We start from the raw sequence: 16,270 nt of genomic DNA on the forward strand, positions 1-16,270 counted from the left end.
ACTGACAGAAAAATCATGAAACTTGACCAAGCCCCTAGAATGTAATCCCAAATGCCTTTTGCAGGTGGTTTGTAATGTTTCATGTGAAAGCATAATTCGAAGTTTTCATAAAACAACCCATTTAGCTCTCAAGCTCAAATAAAATTCCAAGATAAGACACCATGGAGGAGGAAGATGTAAATCTTCCTCAACAACAAATATAAATTACCCAGATAAACACCCATTAGACCAGTGTTCATATCAATCCTACCGCTCCACACGCTCGTTGCGTGGCTGCTGCTTGGACCAATCTTCACGCCCTCCGGGGGCATCAGCCCAGCGACTTGAGCGGGGGCCGTCGTGGAAGCGACTGGAGTCGTCAGACCCCCAACCTCCACGGTCATCAGATCTGAAACGATCACAAGGAAACGTCGATCAAGAGTTAAAGGTACAGGGAGAACAAAGGTGAGAGTGGAACCTTCCCTGACCTGCGCCTGTCGTTGAAACCACCGCCTCGGCCACGAGAACCAAAAGCATTATAGTTGTCTCGATCAGAGCCTGCAACACAAAACAAAGTAGAACACCACATCACCTCTTCTCATTCAATGTCAGTTACCTTTTAGGACCCCCTAAGTGATTTGCATTTCTTTCATTTTGAGTATTTAAGCAACAAATATGAAAAACAAGAAGGGCACTCGGTAGAGCGCATACCTCCACCCGGTATGCACAATCCACGAGAACATATCTGGCATATATCATATCCAATACATTTTTGAGATATCGTGCTATATATCATTTTTGGCCCTATCTCTCAATGATGAAGAATAACTTCAAAAATTCTAGTAATTGGATCCGGATCCAGATCTTCACCAAAACCAAATCAGTTCGTCCTTGTCACACACCCAACCTGTCCATGAGATTTCATCCAGATCCGTCCACAACTTTTTGAGATATCCTGCACACAAACAGACAAACAAGCAAGCAGTCATAGACTGGTACTTACGAAATCGTCAACTTGACCTCTGACCTTATCTTATAAAAGCTGTCTCTGGAGAAGGTAGCGATGCAAACCAGAAGTTTCTACGATGATTCTGAACCAAACCATCAAAAATCAAATGTTTGACCTCACTGTGACCTTTGACCGATTTTGAACAAAATATAATCAGCGCTAGCCATCACCCTCCTGAATCACGTGGTGTAATTTCACATTGGTAGCTTCTTCCGTTCTCGAGTTATCATTTTTTGGATGTTTGACCTCACTGTGACCTTGAACTTTGACCGATTTTGACCAAAATATAATCAGCGCTAGCCATCACCCTTCTGAATCACGTGGTGTAATTTCACATTGGTAGCTTCTTCCGTTCTCGAGTTATCATTTTTTGGATGTTTGACCTCACTGTGACCTTGAACTTTGACCGATTTTGACCAAAATCTAATCAGCACTAGCCATCACCCTCCTGAATCACGTGGTGTTATTTCACATTGGTAGCTTCTTCCGTTCGAGTTATCGTGCCTACAAACAAACAAACAAACAAACAAACAAACAAACAAACAAACAGAGGACGGAAGTCATCAATATACTTACAAAATCTAACAGACAAACAAAGGGGTGAAAACAACCTCCTTCACCTTCGGTGACAGAGTAAAGGTCCAAAAAAAATATCGGCAGTTATGTTCAGTTGTCAAAATAACATTATGGAGAAAGGCAACACAGAGAAACTCTCTAAAAAAACGTCCGGCAGAACAATCTTAGAAAGCCTTTTTTATTCAATGTATTTTGTGGATACTTCTTGACCAATCCCTCAAATATGCAGAAACACTACAGAGTGCAGAGAACATTTACCTGTTTAAAGGTGTGCTTATTAAACACGAGGAAATCGATCAAAGGCTCATGTAAGTGAATGTCCGTATAACACAAATAAAGTGAACAATTGGAACAGCAATACAATACAACAAATATAATAATAATAATGATAATAATAATAATCACAATTTCAATTAATAGATTTGGCAGAGGATACCATGGGATAGGGACGTGCAAGAGACTAGGTCGTCAAAGTTCGACCTGACCTTCATCCTCTGGTACCTTACGGGTATTGCGATTTCTCAAAATTGCCTTTGAAAGTCAATTCAGGTGTTATGGTAAAGCTCTTGAGATCTACCTTTTTAATCTACAAAATGAAAAATCTCAATCAAACATATTCAAACTCATTCTCCCCTCCAGGGCTTCAAGACAGCTATATCCATCTTGTTCTCCCCCATCCACACCAAAGATATTTTCTACCCCCATGAATCCTCAAGTCCACCTCTTTCCAAGGTCCACGTTTTTCCTTGCTGAGCGTTTGTGGTTGTATCCATCTTGTTCACACCCCTTTCACCCCACCCAACCCTCCTCCCTAAGTCCCCACTCTTCCCCACAGCCCTCATTTGTCTGTCTCCCTCTATTTTGCCCCTCAATCCTGCAGTCGGTGTCTTCCCCCACCCCCTCTCTTTTTACTGTTCCTTTTGTTCTGTTTCGCCCAGATCAGTTCTATGTTCTCGCTCCTCCATGAGCCTTCACACTGGATACAAAAATGAAATCAAAATACAAACTGAGTAATGTCAGACAAAATAAAAAGTATACTTTCTGACCTTAACCTTTCTCAAATGATGACCCCTAATCGCTGGCTGGTCTTTATAATTTGACATAGCATAGCACAGCATAAATACCTAGCAACAATGCCTGGAAGTTTGAAGGTGTGTAATCCAATACTTTGTGAGTTAAGATTATCTGAATGGCATTTTAAGTGACGCCATTTCCCACGTCATACCGATGATGGAATTTCCCCAAATAAATGGGTGACATTGGTGATTCTCAATTAATGCGTAACACAAATAATTTACCAAAGCAATGGGATTTGAAATGCCCAAATTTTCAAAACACTACACCCCCCACCTCCTCCCGTAACAACTTACTGGGCCAAAACGAGTTACTCATTCTGGAAGATCTTGCTGAAAAAACAACTTTGCAACTGCATTGCAATACAAGGTTGAATCATATCATTAGAGCTATGCAAGGCCATCATCCATCATATTAATTTGTTTGATAGTGGCAAGTTAAAGCATGATACATCATGTGTCACCGTCTCAGAATGCCTGATGCATGACATCGTCACTGACTACTCATTTCAGCAACACCTCCTGAAGAAGATCAATGTGAAGCTGAATAACGTTTTCCATTTCTCGATGGTTGTGCTGGGTTAATACAAGTACTTTGTAAATTCGAGCAGGAGAGGAGATAGCAGAGGACAGGGAGAGGGTAGGAGAGGGAGAGGGAGAGGGTAGGAGAGGGAGAGGGAGAGGGTAGGAGAGGGAGAGGGAGAGGGTAGGAGAGGGAGAGGGAGAGGGTAGGAGAGGGAGAGGGAGAGGGTAGGAGAGGGAGAGGGAGAGGGAGAGGGTAGGAGAGGGAGAGGGAGAGGGAGAGGGTAGGAGAGGGAGAGGGAGAGGGAGAGGGTAGGAGAGGGAGAGGGAGAGGGTAGGAGAGGGAGAGGGAGAGGGTAGGAGAGGGAGAGGGAGAGGGAGAGGGTAGGAGAGGGAGAGGGAGAGGGTAGGAGAGGGAGAGGGAGAGGGTAGGAGAGGGAGAGGGAGAGGGAGAGGGTAGGAGAGGGAGAGGGAGAGGGAGAGGGTAGGAGAGGGAGAGGGAGAGGGAGAGGGTAGGAGAGGGAGAGGGAGAGGGAGAGGGTAGGAGAGGGAGAGGGAGAGGGAGAGGGTAGGAGAGGGAGAGGGAGAGGGAGAGGGTAGGAGAGGGAGAGGGAGAGGGTAGGAGAGGGAGAGGGAGAGGGTAGGAGAGGGAGAGGGAGAGGGTAGGAGAGGGAGAGGGAGAGGGTAGGAGAGGGAGAGGGAGAGGGTAGGAGAGGGAGAGGGAGAGGGTAGGAGAGGGAGAGGGAGAGGGTAGGAGAGGGAGAGGGAGAGGGTAGGAGAGGGAGAGGGAGAGGGTAGGAGAGGGAGAGGGAGAGGGTAGGAGAGGGAGAGGGAGAGGGTAGGAGAGGGAGAGGGAGAGGGTAGGAGAGAGGGAGAGGGGAGGAGAGAGGGAGAGGGTAGGAGAGAGGAAGAGGGTAGGTGAGAGGGAGAGGGTAGGAGAGAGGGAGAGGGTAGGAGAGAGGGCCAGGGTAGGAGAGAGGGACAGGGGAGGAGAGGGACAGGGCAGGAGAGGGACAGGGTAGGAGAGGGACAGGGTAGGAGAGGGACAGGGTAGGAGAGGGACAGGGTAGGAGAGGGACAGGGTAGGAGAGGGACAGGGTAGGAGAGGGACAGGGTAGGAGAGGGACAGGGTAGGAGAGGGACAAGGACAGGGACAAGATAGATGGACAGGGACAGGGTGGGAGAAGGACAGGGACAGGGTGGGAGAGGGGGAGAGGATAACTGGATAAAATGCATTATTGCTATCAATCCTCATTGCAGAGGAAGTGACCTAATTGAACAGCTTAGGCCTTAGTTATTTTATAACTTGGTTTACGCAGTTCTTCAGCTAAAATGTCGGGTCGGTAGGTCGAAATATAAATATAAATTCCATTTTTAGAAATGAAATATTTTTATGATTTTTTTTTTTTGGATGTTCCATGGAAAAGACAAGGGTAGGTGGGGGGGGGGAGGTGGAAATAAATATAAATCCCGGACCAGGAGGATCTAAGAAAACATTGAAGATGGAAAAGCATTCAAATGCAGGATGCCCATGTTCACTGTATCGTCTGATGTGAAAACAGTAAAGAAGGATTAAAACTTGTTTTTACAATATAGTCTGGCATGTTCATAGGAACCTGTTGGATCATCAAACAAATGGAAACAATGCTGAGAAAATTACTGTCCAAGTCATAGATGTGTGTGTGTGCACACCAGTGCATGGTGCTGGATATGATTTAAAAAAGGTGTCTACTCGGAGTCAACATGCTCAAAACGGTCAATCAGAGCCATAACCAGCTTAGTTTTCAGTGGGCATCTGATCGTACCGTCTCCCCATCCCCATGAGCACATCAAAGGCTGATTTCTGGTCCGTTGAAAGCTGAATATCAGCATCTCGCAGGGAAACTTTGACGTACTTGGCACCAAAATATTTCAATACGAACAGCGGTGTGAAACTTTCGATGGAAACAAAATGGGCACGATCGAGAGTTGCCTGCGAATCATCCCTGCTGCTGCACTGAATTGATGCAATAGTTCGGCCAGAATATTCGCCGTCAAGATGTTGCGTGATTAAATCACCAATACAGTCACTCAAATTTATACCGCTGACATACTTCTTAACAATCACTTTCGCCTAAGAAACCACAGTCAATGTGAACCACGCTGGCCACTGCTCAGACGCCATGACCGAAGACGACTGCGCAGTTCTACTAGTCAGGTTCACTATGTTTTTTCATTCAAAGTCTTGGTAGATTAGCAAACCTATAAATTATCGAAAACTTTATGACATGGGGAATCTAAAAATATATGTTTACATTTGCGGACATACCTGCATGGCCGCCATTTTGAAAATCCAAAAATGGCCGCCACGGCGGTATGTCCGTAAATGTAAACATTGATTTTCAGATTCTCCATGTTATAACGTTTCCGAAAATGTATAGGTTGTCTAATCCACCAAGATTTTGAACGAAAATTAATTTACCAACATAGTGAACCTGACTATACTGCGCAATTTGGTTAAAGGTGACTCGGCAATTTGGCGTGCGCGCAAGAAATTATATTTTGAAAATAAATGCCGACGTTTACATTTCGCATTTTGAAACTTTTGCACTTTCGGCAGAAAATGTGTAAATATAAAAGGCTAAAAATGTGTTTTATATTTATATTTCATTTCGGCAAATATACCGTCAGTGGATCCGTAAACCAAGTTATAAAATAACTAAGGCCTAAGTGCTGATTATGGTTCCCAATGACACAATGCTCAAAATAACAATAAAAAACAAGCTGATGGTTCTCTCTCTCTCTCAAACTGAAACCATAAAGAAAATCATAATAACTTCCAAAACACATGAATGCAAACCTTCCACTTCAGGTACTTGAGTGGGTGTGTGCGTGTGCGTCAATGTCAAAGTGTAAAGAAAATCTGAGCTTCACATAATTTGAGCAGGTTCGAACAATCTATCATCTCAGCCAAGTCATACGTACAAAGTGATTATCCAAAAACAAGTTTAATGTCAACCGAATATACTAGTCTTTCCACATTATCAAAAATGGTCTCAAAGACTATTACTGCCTTTGCAAGACTCAACTAGATGATACACTCTGACAGACAGCTTGCACCAATGCCAGTTCAAAGATACAGATGTATCAGCTTCCTCCAAGTCCAAAATCATGTACTGTAGATAGAACTACTCTCGTCAATCCACAATATCTAACTACCAAGTGGAATTCTTATGTCAAACCCTCATGGCAGCAACACTCGTACCAACAAAGAACTGTCTCCAGTGATACAGACCTCGATCATCCGAGCCGTAACCAGTGCGATAGTATGATGAAGATGTGCCACGGCCTCTGTTGTCGTTGAAACCAAATCCGCGGTCACGACCACGACTGCCATAGCTGTCTTGGACACCATTCATGCGACTTCCACCATCGCTGGCTCCATCACCATCACCTGTGGTACAGAAACATGCACAATAAGCTGAGAAACACCAGCTCAGCTATAATGATGGAAAAATACAGAGACCTGTCCTGTTCAAACAAAGTTATCCAGTGACCTGTTCATATTAATCCACAAAATAGGTACAATAAAACAAATAAATAAATAAATAAGCACCCAGACCACACAGAGCTCAAATATATTTTCAGCAACGCAAAAAACACACACCACACACACACACACACACACACACACACACACACACACACGGGCTTCAACAATCTAGCATTATACTTACAACTGTTTATTTAAAATAAAATAAAAATTAAAACTACTTGCCATTCGTTAACCTGCAGAAAACACCATCTTAGTTTAAAATTTCGATAAAAGCTGACAACTGCATATGCATGTTTCACTCATTTGAGACGAGACAAGAATGACAAGTGATATAAAACGCAACTCAATTGGGTAGTCCCATTTGATGCTCAACCTGAACACATCGCAAACGATTCTGGCAAGCCAAGTTCAAATGCCATGTGTTCATTTGTCCATCATTATCTCCGCCACTGAAGGTGAAGGAGGTTATGTTTTCATCCCTTTGTCTGTCTGTGTACAGGATATCTCAAAAAGTTGTGGACGGATCCGGATGGAATTTTGTGGACAGGTTCAGTGTGCGACAAGGACGAACTGATTAGATTTTGGTAAAGATCCGGATCCGGCGACGAGAATTTTTAAAAGTGATTCTTCACCATTGAGAGAGGGCCAAAAATGATATAGTACTGGATGAAGCATGATGTTTCAAAAATGTATTGGGCCCAATATGTTTGCGTGGATCAGGCATGACGTGGCGGAGGTATGCGCTCTACCGAGTGCCCTTCCAGTTTCTAAATATATTTGTCCTTCATGCAAAAAGTTTGTTGCCATCTCCCAACGTCCTCGTACAAAATGCGTGCAGGCTCTGACACCACCCCACCTGAGAACTCCACAAAATTTGTTTACAACTCCACATCAATAAGATAGCTTCAGCATCGACATCTCCAGGAGCACCGTCGATGGACAGTGGATATTAAACTCGATATCAGGACAACAATGAGTTTGACAACCATTTCAATTTAAAACGCCGAGATCCATCCCGTTTGGTGTCGGCTTCGTTAAGATATGGGACAGCTCGTCGTAAGAGTGCAAACACGACCTTTTCATCTGATGAGCGAAACATTTTGGATCATGTTGTTGCAGCGCATTTTGACCACCACCCACTGCTCACAAGACTTATCCAAGGATGACAATTGCCAGACCCCACCATTCTCGTGTCATTACCGACTTCTTGCGAAACAATGCCATCAAAACATTCCCCTAGCCAGCAAAGAGTCCAGAAAGAGCCCGAAACCACTTCCCAACACCCATGAAGGAATGGGGTCAGGATCATTTAATATGACCTTTCATATCGCAACAAAGGCTTTGGCACAAAAGAGCAATTAAAGGAAGAAAAAAAAAAAATCCAGCTTTTTCAAAATTTAATTTTTTAAATGGTTTGGCAAAACCGCTCCCCACCACTCACTGATGAACCTCTGAAAGTTTGACGAAGGTCCGTTAAGGCCGTCTGAGAGAAAAATGGTGACAGACACCAAGACAAGACAAGACAACCATCCTAAAGAATGGATTACGCACCGTTCTTTCGCTGACGGTTTCTCAGATGTGGAGGGATGTAACGACCTTCACACCAAGAGGAGAAAGCAAAACAATTAACAAACAAACAAATAAAACGGTCATCATAACAGAACATGTTGATAAATGGTCATCGATGAAAGTAGGATTCCGAAAATTACACGACAATACAATCCTCATGAAAATCTCAACACGTTTCTGACATTTTTGCAAATCCTATAAAAACAAAAATTCCATCTTTTGTGAGAAAACAAAGAGATTTCTCACAAAGAAGTCATCACAAAGGGTTCACACAACAAAGCAATAAGAATAAAGGGAAGGAACGTCACGTCACGCTTCACGTTTAACTTTTACACGGAGATCTTTAAATACCATCTCTAACACACGCCCCTCCACTCGGTCCCCCAAATCAAACAGGCAAACAGAACATACAGGACCCATATGTTTAACGCAAACAAAACACAGGTTAACCAAATAAAAAGTTCCACAAGTCAATGAATCAAACACACCACCACCTGAGAGAAGCGGTTTAGACACACGCCATGAGTAAGAACTCTCAAATAAAGATGCAAGCCAACAGCAACCAGTCATCTCTTCACAACTTACTGCTCTGACCCCCTGCGTTGTCCTGTTGCTGTGATGAACTATCCAGATCTAGACCAGCAAGCTGTGGAACAAGAGACAAGTTAGTCATGTGTCATCATCATTCATCAACAAATATCAAAACCCTAAAGATGCCAATCAGGAAGCACATGACAATGAAAGTGACACCAGCCTCGAAGACGATGGGGTGGTGGGAGGTGTGTGTATGTGTGTATGTGTATGTGTGTGTATGTGTGTGTATGTGTGTGTATGTGTGTGTATGTGTGTGTATGTGTGTGTATGTGTGTGTATGTGTGTGTATGTGTGTGTATGTGTGTGTATGTGTGTGTATGTGTGTGTATGTGTGTGTATGTGTGTGTATGTGTGTGTATGTGTGTGTATGTGTGTGTATGTGTGTGTATGTGTGTGTATGTGTGTGTATGTGTGTGTATGTATGTGTGTGTATGTGTGTGTATGTATGTGTGTGTATGTGTGTGTATGTGTGAGTATGTGTGTGTCTGTCTGTGTATGTGTGTGTATGTGTGTGTGTGTATGTGTGTGTGTATGTGTGTGTGTGTGTACGTGTGTGTGTATGTGTGTGTGTATGTGTGTGTGTATGTGTGTGTGTATGTGTGTGTGTGTGTGTGTATGTGTATGTGTATGTGTGTGTGTGTGTGTGTGTGTGTGTGTGTGTGTGTGTGTGTGTGTGTGTGTGTGTGTTTTGGGCATGGCATGGTCCGGGAGACTGGGGGCGGGAGGGGAGGTGTGCATGGCATGGCACGGTTGGGTGACTGGGGTGGGGGCACGGCACGGTCCAGGTGACTGGGGGTGGGCATGGCACGGTCCGTGCGACTGGGGGTGGGCACTGCACGGTCCGGGCGACTGGGGCAGGGGTGGGCACTGCATGGTCTGGGCGACTGGGGGAGGGGTGGGCACTGCACGGTCCGGACGACTGGGGGGGGATGCGCATGGCACGGTCCAGGTGATTGGGGGGGGTGGGCACGGCACGGTCTGGGCGACTGGGGGGATGCGCACCACTCGGCCAGGCTAAACAGTTTACATTGTGTTTCCCACTGATAGGCTGGATATGGATTCGGACCTGAACCACAATCTAATTGGCTTGTTCTTGTCCCCTCACCAACCCATCCACATAGTTTTATCATGACCAGTCATCAACGTTTTGACACATCATTCTTGGCCCCATGTCTCAATGACCGTGAAGAAACACTTAATTATCCTTTATCAATCCTCGAAACCAGATTCCGATTTTCACAGAAATCGAAACAACCTGTCCACGTCACGTCACACACCCAACCGTCCACGTCACGTCACACACCCAACCCGTCCACGTCACGTCACACACCCAACCCGTCCACGTCACGTCACACACCCAACCCGTCCACGTCACGTCACACACCCAACCCGTCCGTGTCACACACCCAACCCGTCCGTGTCACACACCCAACCCGTCCGTGTCACACACCCAACCCGTCCGTGTCACACACCCAACCCGTCCGTGTCACACACCCAACCCGTCCGTGTCACACACCCAACCCGTCCGTGTCACACACCCAACCCGTCCGTGTCACACACCCAACCCGTCCGTGTCACACACCCAACCCGTCCGTGTCACACACCCAACCCGTCCGTGTCACACACCCAACCCGTCCGTGTCACACACCCAACCCGTCCCTGTCACACACCCAACCCGTCCCTGTCACACACCCAACCCGTCCCTGTCACACACCCAACCCGTCCCTGTCACACACCCAACCCGTCCCTGTCACACACCCAACCCGTCCCTGTCACACACCCAACCCGTCCCTGTCACACACCCAACCCGTCCCTGTCACACACCCAACCCGTCCCTGTCACACACCCAACCCGTCCCTGTCACACACCCAACCCGTCCCTGTCACACACCCAACCCGTCCCTGTCACACACCCAACCCGTCCCTGTCACACACCCAACCCGTCCCTGTCACACACCCAACCCGTCCCTGTCACACACCCAACCCGTCCCTGTCACACACCCAACCCGTCCCTGTCACACACCCAACCCGTCCCTGTCACACACCCAACCCGTCCCTGTCACACACCCAACCCGTCCGTGTCACACACCCAACCCGTCCCTGTCACACACCCAACCCGTCCGTGTCACACACCCAACCCGTCCGTGTCACACACCCAACCCGTCCGTGTCACACACCCAACCCGTCCGTGTCACACACCCAACCCGTCCGTGTCACACACCCAACCCGTCCGTGTCACACACCCAACCCGTCCCTGTCACACACCCAACCCGTCCGTGTCACACACCCAACCCGTCCGTGTCACACACCCAACCCGTCCGTGTCACACACCCAACCCGTCCCTGTCACACACCCAACCCGTCCCTGTCACACACCCAACCCGTCCGTGTCACACACCCAACCCGTCCGTGTCACACACCCAACCCGTCCGTGTCACACACCCAACCCGTCCCTGTCACACACCCAACCCGTCCGTGTCACACACCCAACCCGTCCACCAAGTTTTCATCGGAATCCACACCTGACTTGTTCACAGAGACAAACACAAGGATGGAAACATCAGCTCCATGTCCCCCTGATCCCCACAGAATGATCGACGAGCATCGTTTCCGGCCGAGTTCGCGGATCCGACGACGTTTGCCATCGGGTTGGGCCCCGTCGGGTCGGGAGGAAAACGTGGCGCCGCCGGTAACAAAGGCCTCACCTGCTGATCTAGGCTCCGGTCGGCCGCATCATAACTCATCACTAAAGCCGCGGAACTTGATGAGAACGCGCTCTGTCCGAATACAAACCAGTAGGGAAAGAAATAAAAATTCGCACTAAACGAAGAATTTCCTGTAAATCAGTAATCGCCGGTACTATGGCGGCGGCTCCTCGGAAGAGAATCGGGAGGGGAAAATCTGCGACGCGAACGTCACCAAATCTCGCGAGATTAAAAAAAATTCCCCCTGTTTTCCCTCGGCTAGTATCGCGAGATTACGCTTTTCGTAATTCTAAATTTATATCGATGATGCTCGAAAATTATTATCGTTTGGAACTTAAAACTACATGAATGGAACACGACTCCGTTAACGGAAGAATCCCAAATGTACGACGGCCACCGAGCTCGCGTGTTTTTGTTTGTTTGTTTTTTAACAACGGACATTCATTTTTTTTTTTATCTTTGAAACAAATTTTTGAGGGGTTTTTTTTCTTTCCTCAGGTTCAATTCGCTTTTGCGCTCTTCTGTGCAGTTGCTTTCCTGGCGGTGTAGTCAACGGCAGGGCCATCGTCGATTCCACAAGGCAGTGGGTGCCCGTCACGATCGTTCGGCGTTTGAACGAAGCATCAGTCCCGGACCCCGTCACGCACACGATGATTGGCTGATCTGAGGAAGCATCAGTCCCGGACCCCGTCACGCACACGATGATTGGCTGATCTGAGGAAGCATCAGTCCCGGACCCCGTCACGCACACGATGATTGGCTGATCTGAGCTGTTGTCGGGACAATGAGCGAATCACGTGAGCTCCGCATTCCTCCCCTACCGGAAGTGAGCGAATCACGTGAGCTCCGCATTCCTCCCTACCGGAAGTGAGCGAATCACGTGATCTCCGCATTCCTCTCCTACCGGAAGTGAGTGAATCACGTGAGCTCCACATTCCTCCCCTACCGGAAGTGAGCGAATCACGTGAGCTCCGCATTCCTCCCCTACCGGAAGTGAGTGAATCACGTGAGCTCCGCATTCCTCCCCTGACCTGAAGGGAACGTCACAAACGCTCCACAACATCGCTCTCATTGCCATAGCGGAAGTGAACGTTTGTGTGTGCAATCACTTTAATCCAACAGCAACACAACGTATCCCCCTCCCCCCGTTAAACATTTCAAAATCCAAGATCCACAATCTCAACCCAAAACTGAGACCACCATTTTCTATCATGTGTGATCAAGGATTTAGAGATCATTTTGAGGAAGGTTGCACCATGTTCATGGTCTTGAGGACGCGTCCGAATGGTCCGAATGTGACCAGATTTGCGTTCGCCGGGTTGTCGCCCAGCTTTCATCGCGATGCCGAGATTGATCCTCATCGTGAAGATTTTGGAGAAAGAAGAGGCAGTTCCGCAGTTGTCATCGTTCTCTGCATCTTGCATATCGGTTGTCACCGGACGTCGTGCATTCCGCTTTGTGCCATCTCCGGGTCGGTAGCTGTGATCACCCAGTTGCTGCAAGATCTGTTGGGGGAGGTGATAGTGAAGTGGTTAGTTTATGTGCGCGGTTGGGACGTTTCACTCTGACCCATTGGTCCACTGCAAATGGAGGTGACCTGGCTCTCCACCGCTTGTCTGCGTATTCCTTCATTTTCTGCCGTCGCTTTGCAATAGACTTTGCCGTCACTTCAATCTGTTCAACAGAGCACCGTCACAACACAACGTAAACTCTACAATCTTCAATTGCCGTCACCTCGGCCCACCTGAGCTCCTGACCACTTACAAAACTTTCGTCCGCAGCCTGATGGAGTACTGCTCTCCCCTCGGGGCTGGTGCTCCTGCCTCCCACCTTTCTCGGCTTCACGCTGTGGAAACCAAGGCATTTCGGATCATTGGCATCTCCCGCAATGAGGCTGAGTCTTTGGGCCTCTCACTCTCTCACCACAGGTTGGTCGGTGGTCTTTCTGTCTTCTACCGTCTCCTCTCCAGCCTCCCCCCCTGCTCTCTCTGCGATTTGTCCCCACCACATTTCCGCAGGGCGCTCAAGGTCCGCCAACAACCCCCTTTTGGTAAAACTACCAAAATCACGAATCACTGCTCACCTTCACTCTTTCATTCCTCTTTTTTCCCGCCTTTGGAATAAACTCCCTCACTCTGTTCAATCCCATTCTTCCCTCCAGGCTTTAAAAGAGCTGTTCACCACCACCTCTTATCATCCCCCATCCAAATCCTCGATCTTTTCTACCCCCGATAATCCACCCAAGCCCACCTCCTTCAAATTCCCTGCTTTCCCTCCTGAAAGTCCCTGTAATGTCCATCTTGTATTCCCCATGTTCCCCACCCCATCCCTCTCCCTTCCACAGATCTCCAAATGTCTCTGTTCCTCACTGTTTTGTCCCTCCCACTCCCGCCCCTCTTGTCTCATGCCCCCCTTGCTGTGCGTTCTGTGTTAGCTCTCACATGAGCCTCGACAAGGTATACAAAAAATAAAAAATAAAAAAAATCTTTGTATCTGCCGATGTAGAGGTTTCAGGAGACCAAGTGGCAGGTGCAAGTTATGCCCTATCATTAGCTCTGTGGGCGTCTTCCCGGTCAACGAATGAGGCGGAGAGCGATATGAGCGCAACAGAGTATGAATATCCTGATCAAATGTCTGTCCATCAGCCAGACTTGCTTTTTTGCTCTCTTTGATGACTCTGTTGAACCTCTCCACCCCACCGTTGCTCTGTGCATTACACCGTGCAGTTAGGTGATGTTCGATGCTATTGGCCTTGAGGTGTTGTGTGAATTCCTCAGACTAGTACGGGCCCGTAGGGGCGGGCCTGTAGGTGCGTGCCCATAGGTGAGTGCCAGTATGTGCAGCTTCTCTCTCTCTCTCTCTCTCTCTCAAACCTCGAAAAGGCACATCCGCGGGTCCCCAGCAATATTCCTGGCAAGTTTCAATCGTGCAAAATAAAAAAAAATAAAATAAACATTAATTGTGACGTCATTCGTGATGTCATAGCAACGTGTCCTGTCATCGGTCGACAGATAAATGGCCTTAACTTGGGAACTGCTCGTCCGATTAATATCAAACCTTAAAAAGCACATCCGCGGGGCCCCGGCAATATTCCTGGCAAGTTTCAATTAGATCGGACCGTCGATCGTGGAAAAAAAAAAAAAAGAATAAATAAATAAACATTAATTGTGACGTCATTCGTGATGTCATAGCACCGTGTCTTGTCATTGGTCGACAGATAAATGGCCGTAACTTGGGAACCGCTCGTCCGATCGATATCAAACCTCAAAAAGGCACATCCGCGGGTCCCCAGCAATATTCCTGGCAAGTTTCAATGAGATCGGACCGGCGGTCGCAGACAGACAGACAGACACACAGAGATTGCTGGAATTATAGATAGATGTAAATTGAGGTCCGTTGTCTGTCGGAATGGACTCGGGAAGCCCCCATCTTGTAAACATGTTGTCCAGGATGCTGATAATGGACGAAGTTGTAATCAAGCTAATAGCCGCGATCTCAGGCCATTTGCTGTGAAGATAGTGAACTACGATCAAGTACTTCTGGTTGAGGTGCAACTCAAACCTCACCGAAGATGTCCACCTGTAGCTGTTGCCACGATTTATCCGGCCATAATCTAGGCTGAAGAGGAGCAGGACGTGGATCTCCTACTTTCTCGCTGAGGCTGCATGCTTCAAAATTCTTCACAAACCGTTCAATGCGTGTGTCAATACCCGGCGACCATACCGAATCGCGACATTGCTGTTTCATTTTGATGATCCCGGGATGTCCCTCATGAGCGACATGCATCACTCGCTGCTGTCGTTCTTGTGGGATCACTGCACGGGTGCCACGAACGAGACAACCTCCATCATAGATGGATAGCTCATGTTGAATTCTGTAGTAGGGTAGTAGCTCCTCTGTGATTTGTTGAAGCCCACTTCGTTTGAAGAAATCTGCACAGTTTTTGCAGAATTTCATCCTGTTGAGATTTTGATTCGAGCTCATCGCGAGTGACTAAATTTGCGGTTGCATTTGCAATAACGGTATTTACAAAGTCATCAACTTCACTAATAACCTCATTCTTGGTGTTCACTCCTGGGGTTATACGACTGAGGTTATCAAGGAGGTTGAGAGTCCACCACTTGATTACGGGACCCTGTCAAGTATTCTATGTCAAAGTCATACTGGTAGAGACATCTGACCAACTGTACATTTGAAGTGGTTGATGTCCAGATCTCGACGTAGCGAGTAGTTTTGTCAGTGCGGAGTGTGAACTTTCTACAATTCAGACAGACGTGCCAGTGTTTACAAGCGTAGATACATGCTAGCGTTCCCCTATGGAGTACCTGCGTTCTGTACCTCCAAAAGTGTGTGAGATGCGAATGCTGCAGGTCATTCGCTACCTGTGAGCCATTGTGAAAGTACTGCTCCCACTGCCGTACCTGATGCATCCGTCGTGACAGTAGTCTTTGCATTAGGATCAAAATGTGCAAGGACTGGAGGAGATGTAACCTTCTCCTTCAGCATGACAAATGCATGTTGCTTGGTATGAGTCCATTCCCAGGGCAGATCCTTGCACAGTAGTTTACAAAGAGGTTGTGATCTCTGCGTAGTTGGGTACAAACTTGAGGTCGGAGTTGCTCGTCCTGATGAACGATACAAGCTCTTTTGCATTTGACGGAGTAGGAAGAGTCCTAACTGCTTCGATGTTGTCCTGCGTCAGGTACACCC

At 47.3% G+C, this 16,270-nt stretch overlaps 1 protein-coding gene across 2 annotated transcripts in view; it reads right to left on the reverse strand.

Annotated features, from left to right (window-relative positions):
- The window catches only part of LOC147017835 (putative ATP-dependent RNA helicase an3), a 66,421-nt gene extending 54,605 nt beyond the window's left edge, over window positions 1-11,816 (reverse strand). The window contains exons 1-7 of one of the 2 annotated variants that reach the window (XM_085896857.1): window positions 11,561-11,816; window positions 8,849-8,909; window positions 8,246-8,290; window positions 6,434-6,592; window positions 887-934; window positions 468-537; window positions 251-388 (exon numbers count right to left, since the gene is read on the reverse strand). In XM_085896857.1, coding sequence (XP_085752983.1) covers window positions 251-388; window positions 468-537; window positions 887-934; window positions 6,434-6,592; window positions 8,246-8,290; window positions 8,849-8,909; window positions 11,561-11,599 — 560 coding nt within the window. In that variant the 5' untranslated portion in view covers window positions 11,600-11,816. The remainder of the gene's footprint in view (window positions 1-250; window positions 389-467; window positions 538-886; window positions 935-6,433; window positions 6,593-8,245; window positions 8,291-8,848; window positions 8,910-11,560) is intronic. The other variant, XM_085896858.1, reaches the window with a different exon arrangement.
- Window positions 11,817-16,270: the final 4,454 nt, after the last annotated feature.

This window comes from Eptatretus burgeri, chromosome 10, assembly GCF_056783735.1.
Source record: "Eptatretus burgeri isolate ZD-2024b chromosome 10, Ebu_testis_v1, whole genome shotgun sequence".
Lineage (NCBI taxonomy): Eukaryota > Metazoa > Chordata > Myxini > Myxiniformes > Myxinidae > Eptatretus > Eptatretus burgeri.